The sequence below is a fragment of the Castanea sativa genome, chromosome 4 (genome assembly GCF_040712315.1).
Source record: "Castanea sativa cultivar Marrone di Chiusa Pesio chromosome 4, ASM4071231v1".
Lineage (NCBI taxonomy): Eukaryota > Viridiplantae > Streptophyta > Magnoliopsida > Fagales > Fagaceae > Castanea > Castanea sativa.
The window spans coordinates 50,752,561-50,771,386 of NC_134016.1; the positions used below are offsets into that span (position 1 = coordinate 50,752,561).

The 18,826-nt window shown below is 35.1% G+C and overlaps 2 protein-coding genes across 2 annotated transcripts; one reads left to right on the forward strand and one right to left on the reverse strand.

Moving 5' to 3' along the window:
* The first annotated feature begins 7,064 nt into the window (after positions 1 to 7,064).
* LOC142631740 (long chain base biosynthesis protein 2a) lies at positions 7,065 to 11,684 on the forward strand. The gene is made up of 12 exons (XM_075806031.1): positions 7,065 to 7,426; positions 7,536 to 7,601; positions 8,323 to 8,411; positions 8,657 to 8,802; positions 8,873 to 8,997; positions 9,079 to 9,172; positions 9,272 to 9,435; positions 9,824 to 9,985; positions 10,095 to 10,221; positions 10,340 to 10,506; positions 10,684 to 10,791; positions 11,290 to 11,684. Exons 1-12 carry the CDS (start codon positions 7,301 to 7,303, stop codon positions 11,383 to 11,385), a joined length of 1,470 nt encoding a protein of 489 aa, XP_075662146.1. The 5' UTR covers positions 7,065 to 7,300; the 3' UTR covers positions 11,386 to 11,684.
* Positions 11,685 to 14,493: 2,809 nt separating this feature from the next.
* LOC142632132 (uncharacterized) lies at positions 14,494 to 16,139 on the reverse strand. The gene is made up of 2 exons (XM_075806547.1): positions 15,483 to 16,139; positions 14,494 to 15,404 (listed from the first exon to the last, which is right to left on the reverse strand). The coding sequence occupies exons 1-2, from the start codon at positions 15,850 to 15,852 to the stop codon at positions 14,716 to 14,718; spliced, it is 1,059 nt and encodes a 352-aa protein (XP_075662662.1). The 5' UTR covers positions 15,853 to 16,139; the 3' UTR covers positions 14,494 to 14,715.
* Positions 16,140 to 18,826: the final 2,687 nt, after the last annotated feature.

An 18,826-nucleotide genomic window follows, 5' to 3' on the forward strand; every position in this document is an offset into this window, starting at 1 on the left:
ACCGCCTCATTTAGGAAATGACTTAGTGCTAAAAAGTCTTTGTATTTCATCACCTTGTAAGTATAAAGTTGTGAGTTCGAGTAATGATAAGTTCTATTATTACTTAAATAGTCTTTAACCATGTCAAATTCGAGTTTAAATGGCTTGGGACAATGACTACACCGGCGGGTCACTTTTTCTTTTTCTTAAAAAAAAAAAAGAAAAAAAAAAAGAAGGGTACTGGAAGGGTAATGCCCATCAACTAATAGGAAGCTTTTGGCTGTTTTATAGGAATGATTATGGTTTACGGAGGCTGTATTTGAAAATTCGAGCCCAAGTTTCAAATCAGCCCAAGTGAAAACTTAACTGGGTCATCTACTTCTTTCAGCTCAATATTTGAAACCCATCAAGGGTTGTGGGCCTTGTGGCTGCTAGCTTAGCTAGACTATGCTTGTGACTTGCCGTTCTTTCAAAAGACAGCATTTTTCGAATTTCCAAGCAATGTCTTTTAATATAACTAGTGGCAAATATTGTGGCTTTTAATTTTTTAAATATTGTGTTGTGCTGATGTGAAAAATTATGGTGTCAACAAAAGCTTCAGTTATATATATATATATATATATATATATATATATATATATATATATATATTTCTTCTAAGAATGTAAATTTAAAGAAGTTCCAAAGGCCAACAAAAGCAAAGTGTTTCATCGTTTTTAGTCAAAGAATCATTATTAACAGGGAAAGTAATAGTAACTAAGTGAATATTGGAATTATTGGAATATTATATATATATATATATATATATATATATATATATATATATATAAAACTATATGAGCATTTGGTTTAGTTTTTTCTAGAACTTATTTGTGTTATTTATTGTGTTCAATCTTTTAAACATTACCTTTTTTGGTACAAATATACTTTAACCATTTTTAGCAAAATAAGAAAAATTAGCATCCAATTCAATCTAAATGCACAATTTATATGCCTTTTGGCTTCTTGGAAATACCAGCAATAGGAAAATAAAGTTCCATATGTTCTTGACCAAGAGTGTAGGACTTTAGGAACATATTAGATCAAGGCAGCTCGAAGATATTGCCTCCTTGATTTCACACTCTAATACTTATGGTATGCCATTAAAACAATGACTTGGGAGGGATTGAGATAAAAGTTATCCTAGAAAGACAGACATTCATTGATTCGTGCTTTAACTTGGTCTTGGGTAAGAAAGTGTTTTGGTAATAACTTAGCCATGTAATACATGTTGTAATGTTTTATTTACTAATAAACTATCCACCTAGCTTGAACATTTGCATATAAATAGGTCATTTATTGTCTCAAATAGGCAGGGAACTAAGTGGCACAAAGTGGAATATGTAAGAATCAATAATCAATCTTTTCCTATCACCTTGGATTTGGGTTTAAGACTTCTGGAATCCTTATTCTGCCTCCACCAATATTCATCTCATGATGGCAATGCAACTACTCTTTGAATTTAGGTAAGGGAATACAGGACAACACTTCAAGAATTGAGCTAAGTTTGTATCGATGGATGGTCATTTAAATTGTCCTTTTATTAATTGGAGGAATTTACTTGAAACCAATTTGAGAGAAAAGTCTATCCTTCCCATAAATTATGCTTTTTACTTATGGTAGAACCAGAAACATGCTTCACATATAATCCAACACAGCTCATATTGGGATAGGCTAGCCTATGGTTAGAATAATGATTTATAGTTTGCTTCCAGAGTGTGCTCAGTCCAACGTGCCTATAAGTAGAAAGGATTAGAATCCTCTCAATTTGGCTCAAAATGGAGGGGTCCATTTCATGGTTTGATTTAGTTAATTTTCGGAATTTAAGAGTATACATGATACCGCGTTATTTAAAATTATCTTTTACTAAATAAGAAATGACAAATTATGTTAAACATGATATTATATTCGCCTTTATATATCTTAACCTTGCCATGAAAAAAAACTCTCTAAAACATGACTTGTATGCCCTTATAATTCATGGTGTACGTGCTCTTCTGCACAAACTAATTTTCACATATTTCATTCTTATATGATGAGAATAGCAGTTGAATCATGATTATTTTTCTACCTTGGTGTGTTATAGAGATAGTGGCTTATTATGAATGAGAAGTAACACTGGTTTCTAGTTTAGGGGCTTCATGGACGAAGTGTATGGAGAGTAGCAGAGCAACGAAAAGTCATTGTAATTTCACATTTAAGAAATGTCAATGTATAGGGCTAATGTTTCTTTATAAGTAAACCTCTTTATCTTCTAATAGTGAATTTTTCTACTGCTTGCTCCCTTGGATTTAGTCCCTTCGGGGATAAGCGATGATATTGGAACCATACACTCCCTTAGATGTAGGTATGTTGCCAAACTACATAAATTTTTGTGTTATTTTTTTTATTTACTAATATTGCTAAGATCTAAAATCTTCAAAAGTTTGCTGATAGCCTGACCCAGATCTAGTGTTATCACAATTCCTTCTACACCCAGAAGATATTGCCACTTAAAAGGGTGGAAAAAACATTGAAGTCAAGAAGTTTCTTACACAAGAAAGTCAGGAAAATAAATGATGGGCTTTTTTGTTTTTCTTAAATGCAAAAATAGAAAATGGGGTTGCCAACTAGACAATCATCGGCCAAAATAGGAATATATCTCTTTCGCTGAAACTTTCTAGCAAAATGCCTTCTAATTAAAACTATTTAGAGATATACCTCTATTTTAAACTCGATTTTCTAAAAATCGCGTTTCAATGAAAAAATCAATTTGGTGAAAATCAAGTTATAGGCAATCAAATTAAAATTAAAAAAAAAAAATCCTGCATGGAACTTGAGTTCCATGCAGGATTTTTCAAGAAACTTGATTTTCGGCAAATAGAGTTTTTCATTGAAATTCAATTTTCTAAAAATCAAGTTTCAAAATAGGAGCATATCCTTAAATAGTTTTAGATATGGAGCATTTTGCTGGGAAATTTCGGCGAAAGAGGTATTTTGCCATTCTGGCCGACAATCACCATATCATATACAGTACATTGTATACTTCTTATCAGCTCATAGGAGAACCAAAATGAAATAAAGTTGAATGCAAGTGAAGGAGAATAGGTCTTCAAGGGACTACTTTTTGAATGAAGAAGATTGGAATAATGCATATATAGAATCCTCACTGCACTGCGATTGAAAATCCAACAGTTGAGGACATATTGCGAGGGTGACACATCTTAAGTCAAACAGAACAATATTTTTGAGTTGATGGTGTGGTAGAACTCTAAAAAGCATTGATTGACAATTAATTACGTGGACATTTGACATCGGTTGATCTTAGTATCGGAATAATTGTTCTCATTAAAAAGGGATCAAATAAAAGGTCTATAGGTGTCTAATCTTAACCATCTTATTATTTTCTATTATCTTCAAACCTTAAAAAGGAAATGTTAGAATCATTTTATAACATTTTTAGAAACCATTCTCATAATCCTTAAGGCATTGGTTTAGGAATCATTTTCAAAAATATTTTATTGGAAAAATGATAAAACAATAAATGTTGTTGACAACATTTTACATTTCCCATGAAAATTATGTCAAAACTTTTCTATTATGGATTATTAACAATTGCTTTAAGAGCATCCGTTAACACGACCCGGCCTTAAATATTGACTTCATTGAAATTATTTACGGTAAGAGATTTTGTGAATATTGTTCAGGTGAGGTATCAAGTTCCTTCTTTAAGGGTTATGAGAATGTCAGCCAGGCAACTTGAAAATGATGGATTTGGATAGGTTCTAGTTGACCAGGTATTGGGTGCCCAACACAACATGCAATGGACCACTTCTGCAAAACCTACTTATCTAAATTAACATTTCAGTTACAAATTAAGAGACCTGAAAATGGCCTCTAGAAACATTATGTATTAGATCATTTTGAAATGGAACGATTTCATGGTTCAAATTAAATGTTATAAACTTAAAACTTTATCTAGTATCATGTCATTTAAAATTCTGAAGTTTTGTGACCTTTTGTGAAGAAATTATCTTAATAGTAAAATAGAAGTCAAATCAAATGGAGAAGATCCTCTTTTATTAAAGTCTAACGGGCATTGGAATTCACTAAATTGGAAATGCACAAACACCAGTAGATTACAGATATGGAGGAACAAACATTATAAAACTGTACAAAGATGCGGATGAGTAGATTAGACTTGATGAACATGGTCAAATGAACTGATTCATTACAAGTGGTTCACCAAAATGCTAGGTGGGTGGTAAAAGAGTGAGTCTTTTGCACCTTTTTGACCTTTCTTTTCCCAAGTTTCATCATTCCATTTTCCTTAATGCAGCAAACAACATGTAGCTATTAGGATCAACATTGATGGGGCACTGTTGGCCCATTGTTTATAGGAGAATATATTCTGTAATAGGTACATTGATAGTTGAATCTTTTAAAATGAGATAAGGGAAGTCAAATACATGGTGCTAGGGAGGTGAATTAGGCAGCTATTCGAACCTATCCTCCACTTTTGGATGCCCATAAATATAGACCTTGGAATGAAGCATTGAAGCATCGAGCTCATTGAGAGGAAGAGAGGTCTTGTATGAAAATGAAAGAGTCATGTCTGATAGCCAAGGATGACTTGCCTACATTCACTGCAGGGTTTCAAAAAAAAAAGAATGAATGTGAGTAAGTAGCCTGATATAAAGCCCTTACGTGGTTTATAGGCAAGCTCCTTCGGCTAACCTGACTGGCTCTTATCTTTCATGCTAGACCTTCATCTTCCATTACATACATATAGGCAATCGATTGAGAGTCTGACAAACAAAAAAGGTATGTGACACAGTAAGTTGAATGAGAATGTAGTTAAGGCTATCAGCATATTAGGATTTTAATTTTTCTTTGGCTTTATTTGCACATTTGGAATCAGTATCATGTTGTTATTGTTGATGATCTTGTTGTCATATCTTCCTAGCTGTTAATTGTCCATTTGAGACTTTTTAAAAAAAGTAATTTTATGTTACTTAATATATATTTTCAATAATAGTAATAAGACATATTGTTGCTACTGTAAAAAAAAAAAAAAAAAAAAAAAAAAAAAAAAAAAAAAAAAATTTATTATAATTTTTTGTTATAATCCTTTTAGAATTCCTATATGCATACCACTGCAACTTTGAGCAATAATGATTGCTTATTAGCTGTTAATTCCCAATCACTAATTATTAAGTGATATGATTTGCTGAGAGTCTCGTAGTTTAGCTAGCACTTCTTATATCTTTAACGGATATATCTAGAGTTCAAATCCTCACTCTTTCAACTATCAAATTATCCAAAGCATAGCACAATAAATCCAAAATTTCCAAAGCAAACCTATTTTTATTCTCAAGACAAAAATAAGAAAACAAAAGAATCTAGCACAATTTTTTTTTTCTTTTTATAAACTAATCTAGCACAATCTAACATACAAAGTTGTGTATTTATAGTCAAAATTTTCAAAGTGATTTAAAAAGCAAATAATGATATGAAGTTTAAAAGCAAATCAAATAACTAAAAATAACATTCGAAATCAAAGAAGTCTATATGTCAACCAAAAGCAGTGAAAATTAAAAGAGAAAGTGATAAAATTATAAAGTCTAGAAGAAGTGAATTTCATTTTAGAATAAGGCACCATGGTATATCTCTAAACCGTCTCTTTTACCCTTTAAAAAAAAATTATACATATCCTAGTATACAATTTCAAAACACCTCTCTCTCTCTCTCTCTCTCTCTCTCTCTCTCTCTCTCTCATCTTTTTTTCTAATTTCATAAACGTGTCTATGTCACTTAGATAGAGATGAAATGACATACTACTTCCGCCACACCCATCCTGCAGAACCTAATCCAATCCAATCCAATCAAGCTCCTCCTTCACATGGAGTTACCCCCCCCCCCCCACCAACCCCCCAGAAAAAAAAAACCAATAATAAAAAGAGAAAAATCCTTTATCTAAATTCTACCTTATCGCCGAATTGCCGTCTCTATCTCTTTCTAACCTTTAAGATTGAGATTGAAATTGAGACTGAAGTTATTACTTAATTCAATTTGTGAGGAATAAATTGGAAAATTGAAAGGAGCATTTTGAGTCCGTTTGGAAAGAACTTATATAGCTAAAAGTACTATAAATAAAGCTAAAAAGTAGCTGAAATAATATAGTAGAATTCATGAATAATACCAAAAAGTATAATAGAACCCATCAATAGTAACAAAAATAAGCTAAATAGTAAAAAAATCTAGCTTTTTAAGCTAATGTTAAGCGTAACTTGTTAATATAGTTAGGATATGGGTGTCCATAGGTCAATCCGGGTTGGATTTGTGCCCAACTCGAAACCGACCAGATTCCATCGAGTGGTAGGTCGACGGGCCCGCCACCGACCGATTCTACCTACAGGTTCGATCGAGTCGGATTTTCCCCGAGTCGAATTGTTTCGCTCAAAACTAAGAGAATAATGATAAATGATCAACCATCACCGGATATGGATAGAGATCATGAGATCACCACCCAATCTGGACGGAGAACTCGAGATCTACACCGGATCTGGGTGGAGAACTCAAGATCTCCACTCGATCTGGACGGAGATCTTGAGATCTCCACCAAATCTAGGTGAAGAACTTGAGATCTCCACCAAATCTTGGCATAGAAAGGTAGATCTCCACTAAAACTAGGTTGATCTGAGAGAGAAAAGGAAGAAAATCAAACAAACCTACCTATTCTTTGGTCGGGTTGGCTCCGGCGGGTTGAGAAAAGTGAAACCGAAACTCGAACCAACAAGGGTCGGGTTTTGTTAGACAAAACTGTCATTGACCGCAGTGGTGCTCGAGTCAGTCGGCTTTCGGTTCGAGTGGCGGCGGGTCGAGCGATTCCGGTGGATCGAGCAGGTCCTAGACACCCCTAAGTTAGGATCAAAATGTAGGTGGGCCAAACAGTCAGCCACATCATCAAACAAGTTGATATTTCAAGTGCGCCTCTCAAAGCCCAGCCCATCAATTTACCCAAACAGACCAGCACAAATCCCTTGGCCACCTTCCTTCACCTTTCCAAAGAACATAGAATCTAAAAGAAAATTTTAACACAAACACATACAAAAGTCAAAAAAATTTAATCCAAAAAATTCAAAATCTAAAAGAGAGAGGATTGGTCAACAGAATCCAATCCTTTCTTCAATCTCTCAATCTCCCTCTCTCTCTTTCTCTTTCTCTCTCATTCTCTCTCAGACTTTCCAATCTAATTCCTCAGATCCAGAGACGCCATTGGTACAGTTCTCTGAGCCAGAAAATGATAGAGATTCCGTATTTGACCGCGTTGACCACCTACTTCAGCTACGGTTTGCTCTTCGCCTTCGGTCAGTTCCGTGACTTCTTCAGGAAAATCTTCGATTGGTGCCGCGCTAGCAATCTTCAGGTCTCTCTCTCTCTCTCTCTCTCTCTCTGAATCGTTGTACGGATTTGATTTTACTTCGTTTTTCGTTTCGAAAATGTTGAATTTTGATTTTGATTTTTTGTGTGCTTAGGGATACGCGCCGATCTGTTTGGGACTCGAAGATTTCTACACTCGTCGTCTCTATCTTCGTATTCAGGTTAGGCTTTCTTCAATAAAAATATTGAATTGTTTCGTTTCATTTCAAGAACTTTGATTTTTTTGATATATATATATATTTTGGATTCTCAATGATTCGTTTAAATCGAGCTTCTTTACGTGTTTTTTTTTTTTTTTTTGTGCAATGTGAATTAAATCAGATTTATTTGGATGAAGCATAAGAAATTTTAAATTTTGAAACTGTTCAAATTTTTGTGCTATTAAAAACTGTTCATTTTTAAATGATTCGTGTAAATTTAGCTGCTTTACGTGCATGTTATGTACAATGAGAAGTAAATTAACCATAATTTAGCCTAGGCATAAAGAAATTTCGGATTCGGTTATTTGGGGATTGCATTTGTAGCTCTTGTTGGATAGCTGTAGTTCACAAGTTTGAATTTTTCTTAGATACAATTGGAAGACTTGGGTTATTAATAAATTTAGTAAAAGAGCCTTGTAGCTCAATTGGCATCTCTTGGTATTTTCAACGGAGACGTTTAGGATTCAAATCTCTTTCACCCCCAACTATTGAATTATCAAAAAAAGTATTATTTTTGATACCGTTGTTCTGAACTACAACAAGATAGGGTCAATTGTGTGACTGTGGCCTTGATGTACTAGCTCCTCAAAAGAACTGTGGGTTTTTGTTACCTTGTTATAAAAGGTTTTCTCTGAGGAGATTAATATCAGATTTAATATTCCTTCTATTCTACAAATTGCAGGACTGTTTTGGACGACCCATAGCAAGTGCACCTGATGCTTGGTTTGATGTGGTGGAGCGTTATTCCAATGACAACAATAAGACACTAAAGTGAGTCTTTTGTTGTGTTTGGAAAGCTTATACGTTTCTATTAGTTGTTAGCTTATGTGCATCTTATTGTATTTTACTACACACGTGTGTGTATTTGGTTTTTGTTTTTAAACCTTTTGCATCTAATACTTTTTGATATCTTACAATGAACACAGCTGTCAATAAATTTTTTGAGAACTATTTATTAAGATGATAGTTTCCCTCCCACTCCCACTGGAATAATTTACTAACGACATCACATGCAGGCGAACCACAAAGAAAAGTAGGTGTCTCAATTTGGGATCGTACAATTATCTAGGTTTTGCTGCATCTGATGAATATTGCACACCCCGTGCAATTGAGTCTTTAAAAAGGTTCTCCCCAAGTACTTGTAGTGCTCGTGTGGATGGAGGTATGCAAATGCCTTTGCAATGTGTACCTGGTTACGTATATCAGTAAGTACTAATGCATTTTCCCATCAGGAACTACAACATTGCATACTGAACTGGAGGAGTGCGTCGCAAGCTTTGTTCAAAAGCCAGCTGCCATAGTCTTTGGCATGGGTTATGTCACAAACTCTGCCATTCTTCCAGTCCTGGTGGGAAAGGTTTGCACTTAACCATTTAAGAGCACCCTGTGTATAAGGTTCAAATAGGAGCTGTATTTGTTAACTGCTTTCATCCAACAGGGAGGGTTGATAATTAGTGATTCGCTAAACCACAACTCAATTGTAAATGGTGCTCGGGGCTCAGGAGCTACAATTCGAGTTTTCCAACATAATAGTAAGTTGCTTATGGTTCTGATTTTCCCATGAGCATATCCTTGGAAATGAATGTGTGAGTGTTTTCATCTTAACAATTCTCTTTGCTATCACTTTTTAGCACCATCGCACTTGGAGAAAGTTTTGAGAGAGCAAATTGCCGACGGACAACCCAGGACCCATAGACCTTGGAAGAAGATTATTGTCGTTGTGGAGGGAATATACAGTATGGAAGGGGAACTCTGCAAGCTTCCTGAGATTGTTGCAATATGCAAAAAGTATAAGGTGATATTTTTAGATGGTAACCTATATACACTGGAGCTTTAAACATCATATACTGATTAGTAATTCAAAGTTTTACATGTTTGAAGAGAACTCAACTTTGATTTTTCCTCCTATCCTAACATAAATTTTTTTACTTAAACCTTTAAGTTGTAAGTGTTTACCTTCGACTTTTGTGATTTTTTTCTTTCTTGTTTGTGTGACAAGTGGGGGGGATGGGATTGACAAGCTAGGACATACTAGTTATAGCCTATACATAATTTTTCTCTTATTTTTATTCTCTATTCCTTTTTGGATTCTTTTTACAAACAATTGTTCTTGTCTTTTGTCAAGATCAACATTCTTATAATATAATTTGTGTTTGAATAAACTTCTCTTGTATTTCTTGTAGGCATATGTCTACTTGGACGAGGCTCATAGCATTGGAGCAGTTGGAAAATCAGGAAGAGGTGTGTGTGAACTGTTGGGAGTGGACACTGCTGATGTAGATATCATGATGGGAACATTTACAAAATCTTTTGGATCATGTGGTGGTTATATTGCTGGATCCAAGGTTTTTTACTCACATTTTTCTTTGTTTTTTTTTTTTTCCAATGTGGGGGTTGGAGAAAATATAATTGACAAGTCAATAAACCAGAGTTTTTTTGTTGGGTCATTTGCAGGAGCTTATACAATATCTTAAGTACACTTGTCCTGCTCATCTGTATGCAACATCGATATCTCCTCCAGCTGCACAACAGATCATATCTTCCATAAAAGTTATACTTGGAGAGGATGGTACTAGTAGAGGTATAAAAGGGCTCTTATCCCTTATCTGCATATGATTTTTTGGTCTGCTAATTGCAGGACTTCAGTTTTAATCTTCACATTCAATTACTCTGATTGATCTGTTTTTTCTGTAATGAAGGCGCTCAGAAACTTGCACGAATACGTGAAAACAGCAATTTTTTCAGATCAGAGCTGCAGAAGATGGGTTTTGAGGTTCTTGGAGACAATGATTCTCCTGTAATGCCTATAATGCTTTACAATCCAGCAAAAATCCCTGCCTTTTCCCGGGAATGTCTCAAGCAGAATGTGAGTTTTTCACCAAGATCTGCATTTCTGCCTGCCATTTTCAAACTTTTTCATAAATAAATTCCATGAGACGGGATTTTCTAAATTGTGATTTTTTTTTTCCTTGGTACTTTCTCTGTTTATATTCAGTTTTTTTAAATTTAAGACTGAGTATCAATATGAAATTATGCATCACAGGTGGCTGTTGTGACAGTTGCTTTTCCAGCTACCCCATTACTGTTGGCCAGGGCACGAATTTGCATATCGGCCTCTCATACCAAGGAAGATCTTGTGAAGGCCTTGGAGGTAATCTTTCAGTATGGAGTTCATTTCCTATTTATATCCATTTTCAACCATGTTCCTAGCAGTCTTCTCCCCCAATACCTAATAAGCTTATCTCAAGTGCACTACATCTACCAAAGCAAGTTGTGTTCGAATTAGAGGCAATTGCTTATCATTTTTGTTAACTTCTTTTTTTGTTTATTTTTGGGCATGCAAAAAATTTTGCTTTTGTTTTTTATTAAACAAAAAGTTCATGTAGGTGAACAGTCCTGAACCATGAATCATTAATATTAGTGTTAGAAGTTTGGACCGTCCCAGGAATAGAATCTGATTAGTTGGTATCAGGGTGCAAAGCCAATGCCATTAGATTAATTGCAAGCTCACATGCAATTTGAAGAACTCTTTGCTCAAGTCTGGTCACTGTATGGATTCCACTTATGAAAACTGATGAAAACTGTCAAGGACTAATCTTTTCTGGTGTCTTGAGACTTAACATTAATGGCACTCTCTTTCTGGCTGCAGGTTATCGGCCGAGTTGGTGACTTAGTGGGTATTAAATATTTCCCTGCTGAGCCCAATAAGCAGCAGCAAGAGAAGGGCATGATCAAGATGGATTGAATAATTTGAAGTTTAGGTAGAGTTCGTCAGGAGTCTTATGGAGCTTTAGATCTGATCAAACCGATGGTAAAGTATATTCTTTGTGATGGGATTGTTGTATTCAATCCAAAGAAAAAGTTTGTAGCTGTCCAGTCATCTGGATAATTCCTCTTTTGTATTTATTCTCTTCAATGGGGTCTTCTCAAAGTCTTCCTTATGTGTGTTCTTAATGAGATTTTGGTTATTTAATGTACAGGCAAAGCTGTAATCCTTTACATTTTTTTTTTTTTTTGGGTGGTGAAGGTGTAATCCTTTTCATTGATTCATATTCGATGTTCTTGTAAAATTTCGAGGGTGCTTTGCTTCCTTGAGGTGTAATTATCTGGCTTAGAAGCCCAAATTATTAGGTTCAGAGCATTTATAAAGGTTTGAACTTGAACTAGGAACTTCTTCGGATGGGCCATTGATGGCTCAATCCCACCATCTTGTGAAATGGTCAAGACAGATTTTAGTGTCTGTTTAGATACTGTTTATTTTGCTAAAAACTGAAAACAATAAAAATAATAAATTACTGTTTATTTTTTACTGTTCATATGCCTTGGTGTACTGTTTATGTTCCTGTTTATGTTCCAGTGCTTCAGGCACTACTTAAAAAAAAAAAAAAAAAAAAAGGTGGACGTGGGAAGCGCAAATTGGATTCGAATTGGCCAAGATTGACCTCCATCGAAAAGATATTTCTGTAATAATTTAAGTCACAAATGTAAGAGATAAAATTTTGATAAGTGGTTGGCATTTGTAAGCGCTTAAATGTAATGGTAGACGCACAAATCTCGTCTTCAAGATCATTGTGAATGGTCTTTCATTAATGAATTAGGTACATTGGTGATAATTTTTATTGAATGCCTATTTTCCCACCTAAACCATTGGTGATAATAGTAACTTGCTGGGCCTAAATATCTTTCGTGGAATGAAATTTTCATTCAAAACGATTATTTATAGTCATCTTCCTAATCGCATCTGTTCACCATGACCACCACCATTGTAGCCAATGAACAACAATTATTGCTTTCACACAGCAACAGCACTACCACCTTTGTGAAAAACATAGGGCAAACACCATTTTACACAAAACCATAATCCACACATAAACCATTGTACCCTGTCATAATTATCATTCAATCATATAAAAGATTTGCTGTTGATTGAGTGGGTTTGGGGACGTCTTAGTTCCAAAGCTGTGACTCGACACTGCAACTTCACTTCACTTCACATCCTCTACATGGTAAGCCAAGGGCTTTTCAGTGTTAATTTTTTTCTTCCTTGGATGAAATTAAATTAAGAAAAGCTTAAAGACGCAAACTTGGTACCACCAGCAGCAACCATGACAAGTCAGATATGAAAGAAAAAATAATAAATGCTCATGCATCTCACATATACATCATCTCCAATAATTTTCTCATGCATTCATATGAGAGGCTTGGGTCCAGTGTGTCCTGTGCATTGGACCCAATAGGATGCTCCCAAGTGGCAATTCCTAAACAGATGGTAGCATCCCATCAGGTCCAGTGCTCAGGACACTAGACCCAAGCCGGACCACACCTAGATAAATGCAACATCCCTCTCACAGTGTGTATTCCACAACCATGGAATCCACACACTAAGAGAGGATGCATATACCCAACCCATGATATACCTTTATCCTATCATAGTATCTGAGCTGCATTGGGTGAGATCCACATGATATAAGAGAGAAAATACATATATTAGATACATAAAAATACCTTCTCATTCAATTAGAGAGGGTGTCATTTCTTCATTTTGATGTCAGATATCTGAATTGTTATGCAACTCTTGCATCACAGAACTCTACATCACATCAACAATTTTATGAATTATTCAACTTAGGAACACGCCTGGCTACTTGATTTGACAAAGAGGATATATTCTCATCTTGTATACGTATTAATCTCTGAATGATTAACCTTGGTAAAAAGAAAAAAATGTCCCTCTAGAAAAATTGAATATATCTCCCAAGTCATTAAATTCCTTAAATCTCCCTGGATGAAAACTACAATTGCAATCATTTAAAGCAGTCCGCTCCACAGCTTAAGCAGGTTGTGAACTAGAATCCTAGATTTAGTAGTAAATGACACTGACCCAACCCACCACAACCATCTTTCATTTGCCAACTTTTATCTGTAACCTAAACATATCTTCAAAGCATTTAAACACATGCCAATACTCCACAAGCTTCTGTAGCAAACATAGCAGCATTAACAAATAAGGTACAAGTTGAGATATAAACCTACACCTAATGCATAACTTCCAACTTCTGCCAACAAAAATTGACCGATATCTGCCATTTCTAGAAGTCCGCAAAATGCCTCCATCACAATAAAAGATGGTAATTAAAGGATGTCTACACAATACACCTTGTGCCTCCATCTAAAACGCTTAGCTCATGCCAAGACCAGTTCTATAGATGATTCTGACAAATAAATTCTAATCAATAAAAACTTATCGACTAGACCAAGATAAAACCTCTGTTTCATGAGAATCATCATTAAACCGTGATATTCTGCCCAGAGGTCAAAATAGTAGCTGCAGATAATTGATTTCATGTATGGTATTAAAACATCAAGATACCAGGGGCAGACCTTCTGAAGAAAGATAAGGAAAACAGAGGAACAGATATCTGAGGAACTTGGACAGCATAGAATTGACGACTATACTTAAAGCAATACAAAGTAAATATCTTCTCCTGTTTAACAACTGACAACAAGTATTCGAGTTCAAAATCATCAACATCAGAAAACCAAAAGAGCTATTAAATGATAGACTTCCAGATTAACATTAAGGACTATCATCCTAGAGAGAAGCAGATTACAATCACTAGATGACATGTCCATGCAAGGGAAATCATTCTATATACCTCATCATCAGCTTCATAAATTTCATTCTCTGAGAGAACAAGGAATGAGTGAAGAAAGAGAAAAAAAAAAAAAAAAACTTCGAACTAGCTTAATCATTTAGCAATTTTCTTGCTTTGGCACTGGACATTTCCACATGCTGTCTCACACTTATTAAAAATAACCAGAACTACTATAACAAAATCAACAGGGCAATATATACCAGAAATTGCACTTGATTAAAAAAGGCATAGAGTGCAACAAGAAAAACACTAACAAAATAACCTAATCATACTACCCCAAGAGTCAAAGAGCAAATACACTAAAGGCTCAGAATGGTTTAGATTGCATCTTACATTGCCATGGTTGTGAAATTTTCCCTACATTCTCCAACACACACTCACGCACACAAACACAAGCAAAAAGCTCCATTTTAAAAAGCTCATGAAAACCCCTTCCCAAGCTTCTGAATTGCGCAATACATCTTCCTTCTTGACCCGACCGCATTTATCCCCATATCCTTGAGATCCTCTAGTGTCAACATTGGCAAAACCTCATCATCCACCTCATGAATTTCGAACACCGGCGCATACCTACTTAAGCCTAACCCATTAAGCCAAATCCTCACACCATCTTCTCCACACTTCCCTCTTCTCCCACCTCCACCATTCTCATTCCTATCACCACTATCCGACGGCCCGGACAACTCCACCCCATCAATGTTCTCCCTAACCCCTCCTCCTCCTCTAAAGGGTCTCCTATAAACCAATTCCCTCTCATTCCCATCCACCCCCAAATTCTCAAGAGAATGAATTGGGCTTTGCTCTTTCAATGGACTTTCCGAGTTTTCCACATCGAATTCTCGATACCCATCATCAATATCTTCACCCCCACTGTATTTCTCATCACCTTCAACACCAGCTCCACCATTACCATTACCACCACTACCACTACCACCACCAACACCCCCACCAACCCCACCACCACCAATACCAACAATACCACATTCATCAGCCCTGGAAACCCAATTGGATCGAACCCTTTTCGCAGAAAGACCTCGCCTTTTCGAATCTTTAACCTTCCAGCTCCCAATCGCAACAGAATCCAAGTTCCCCTCACGCTCATCCACATCTAAATTATCATGAAATTCACCACCACCGCCACTAGAAGAGCTTAAATGCAATAAAGTTCGAGTCTTTGAAGCTTTACCTGAGATGGGGTTGTTGGAATTAGAGTTAGAATTCGAGTTCGAGTTCGTGGGGTCCTTCATAGTGAGCTTCCAGTGCTTGCTGTTGCTGTTGCTGATGTTGTTGTTGTTGTTGTTGTTGTTGCTGCTGCTGATGATGTTGCTGTTGTTGTTGTGGGTGTGATTGTGTGCGGTGCGGCGCACGTGGGAATCGTAGGGTTGGTCTCCACCGATGTCGCCTAATCGGACGCTGGGTCTGCGCTGGCGCTTGGATCCGACGGTGGTGGTGGTGGTGGTGGTGGTTGTATCGGAGGAAGCGAGGACCAAAGGGGTGTTGGGTCCTCCGACGACGACGCCGTTTAGCTGGTTCTCTGGTGGGTGTGTTTCGGGCATTTGTATAGAGATAAAAACTTTATCTTTAATTTGAAGAAAGAGAGAGAAAGAGAGAGAAAGAGATATCTGATTTTGATCCCCACCACCACTCTCTCAAACAAGTTTCTCTCTTTCTTTCTCTAGGGTTTGTGCGTGTTTATGTGTGTGTGTGTTTTTGCTATGTAGTTGTATTATTTTATAGTACTAATTTTATATAAAATGTGTTTGTTTGTGCTTTGTGTATATGCAGAGAGAGAGAGAGAGAAAAAGGGCTTCTTGGGTCGTGTTTCTTCCAGAGAGAGAGAGAGTGATTGAGAGAAAGTATTATAAATGAAAGGTTTAGGAAGCACTGAATAGGTGGACAGAGAGAGAGAGTACTATTATGAGTGAAACACTTTTGAGTTTTGAGTACTATTACTGTTTCAATTGGGACTTGGGACTCCCATCTCTTTCGTTCTATTTTTTTTTTTTTTTTTTTTTTTTAAAGAAACAGGATCTAATAACCTTCGGATCCTTCGAACTAATGTCTCACTTTGCTTCCACTTTGAACATGTGTGTGTGTACTTGCACTGGTTAAGCTTTGAGTTGAGTCTTTTTTCATTGCAGGAGACTCGAGTTTTACTAGTTTTTAACATTTTTCAATGCCGTGAAGTCCATTAAATTCCTAACGGGTACACTTTAATATAACAAAAATCTTAAAAGAACTTTAAAAAGTCAGTGTTCTTGTGTTAGTTTTTCTTGATTTGATGTGATTTTTTAGATGCATGTGTGGGGTTGGATTAGGTCCAGAGTTGACAAACAAGTTTAATTTGAGTATCACAATTAAATACCTATCAACAATAATTTGAAAATTTATTTATTTTAAATTTATTAATTTAATTTATTTCAAATTTTAAACAAAATTATTTAATACTAACTTTCTACTATGAAACTCTCTTATAACTTCTACTATATATAAAATTATCATGCCATTGTGTTAAGGAAAATATATCTTATTCAACTCAAAAGATTATCATGTCATTGTGTCAAAGAATAAATACTTTCTCCAATATAAAAGAAGCAAGTCGATAAGGCATTTATACTTACTTGCCAATTTAGATTTAAAAACTTTATAATAACATTTCCTATTTCTTTGCATAGAATCTACTTGATCATGATTGCACAAGAAATGGAAGGTTTCATATTGAAGTTCAGGTTTCGCTTTACAAAAAAAAAAAAAGAGTTGATATAAGTAAAGAGTACACACTACCCTTAAACAAACTCTCCAGCTGAAAGTCAATCCACGCAGGGAAGCGTAGTTCAAATCCAAGTTTAAATTGGTTAGATCGGGCTTGGAAATTTCCATTCCAAGTAGGTCGAATCAGGATAAAAAAGTCGTACAAACCCACCTTGATCCATGTACACCATTACATAAGAAATAGAGGAACAAGTTCACACATGGGAACTCTCTTTAGCCCTGATTATAGTAGTCTATATAAACTAACCCATTTATATACCTCACAAATATAGTGTCAAGTGCAATAAAATCTTAAGACATTTAATATCTATAAGACAAATATTAAGAAAGCAAAGTAACCTATGGTTTATGAATACCAATAGAGAAACACATACATATAACAATTTTACAAAAGCAACCATTAATATTTATAGTAAGAATAATTCAATTTTGGCTTCAAAACACACTTATGAGAGTTTCCAAGTTATCCCTAGTTTCAATTTTGTTAACGATAAGATCATATGAAACTCCTTTATAACTTCTACTATATATAGGATTATCATGTCATTGTACCAAAGAAGATATACCTTATCCAACTCAAAAGATTATCATGTCATTGTGTCAAAAAATAAATACTTTCTCCAATACAAAAGAAGCAAGTCGGCAAAGGCATTTATGCTTACTTGCCAACTTAGACTTAAAAACTTTATGTGCCAAAAAGATATACCTTGTCCAATTCAAAAGATTTTCATGTCATTATGTTAAAGAATAAATACTTTCTCCAACACAAAAGAAGCAAGTTGGCATGACATTTATACTTGCTTGCCAACTTAGATTTAAAAACTCTATGGTAACATTTTCTATTTCCTTGCATAGAATCTACTTGATCATGATTACAAGCAGAACAAGAAATTGAGGTTTCATATTGAAGTTCAAGTTTTTACACGTAAATAACTAGTTGATATAAGTAAGGAGTACACACTACCCTTTAACAAACTCTCCAGGTGAAAGACAATCCAGGCAGCGAGCGTAGGTTAAATCCAAGTTTAAATTGGTTAGATTGGGGCTGGAAATTTCCATTCCAAGTAGGTCGAATCAGGATAAAAAGTCATACAAACCCACCTTGATCCATGTACACCATTACATAAGAAATTGAGGAAGAAGTTCACTCATGGGAACTCTCTTTAGCCCTGATTATAGTAAAGTCTATATAAACTAACCCATTTATATCCCTCACAAATATATAGTGTCAAGTGCAATAAAATCTTAGTACATTTAACATCTATAAGACAAATATTAAGAAAGCAAAGTAACCTATGGATTATGAATACCAATAGAAAAATTCATCCAAAAAAAAAAAAAGAATACCAATAGAAAAACATTAATATGAACAATTTTACAAAAGCAACCATTAATACTTACAGCAAGAATAATTCAATTTTGGCTTCAAAACACACTTATGGAAGTTTCCAAGTTATCCTCAATTTCAATTTTGTTAACAATAAGGTCATATGAAACTCCTCTATAACTTCTACTATATATAGGATTATTATGTCATTGTGTCAAAGAAGATATACCTTATCTAACTCAAAAGATTATCATGTCATTGTGTTCAAGAATAAAACTTTCTCCAACACAAAAGAAGCAAGTCGGCAAGACATTTATGCTTACTTGCCAACTTAGACTTAAAAACTTTAAGTGCCAAAAAGATATACCTTGTCCAACTCAAAAGATTACCATCCCATTGTGTCAAAGAATAAATACTTTTTCCAACACAAA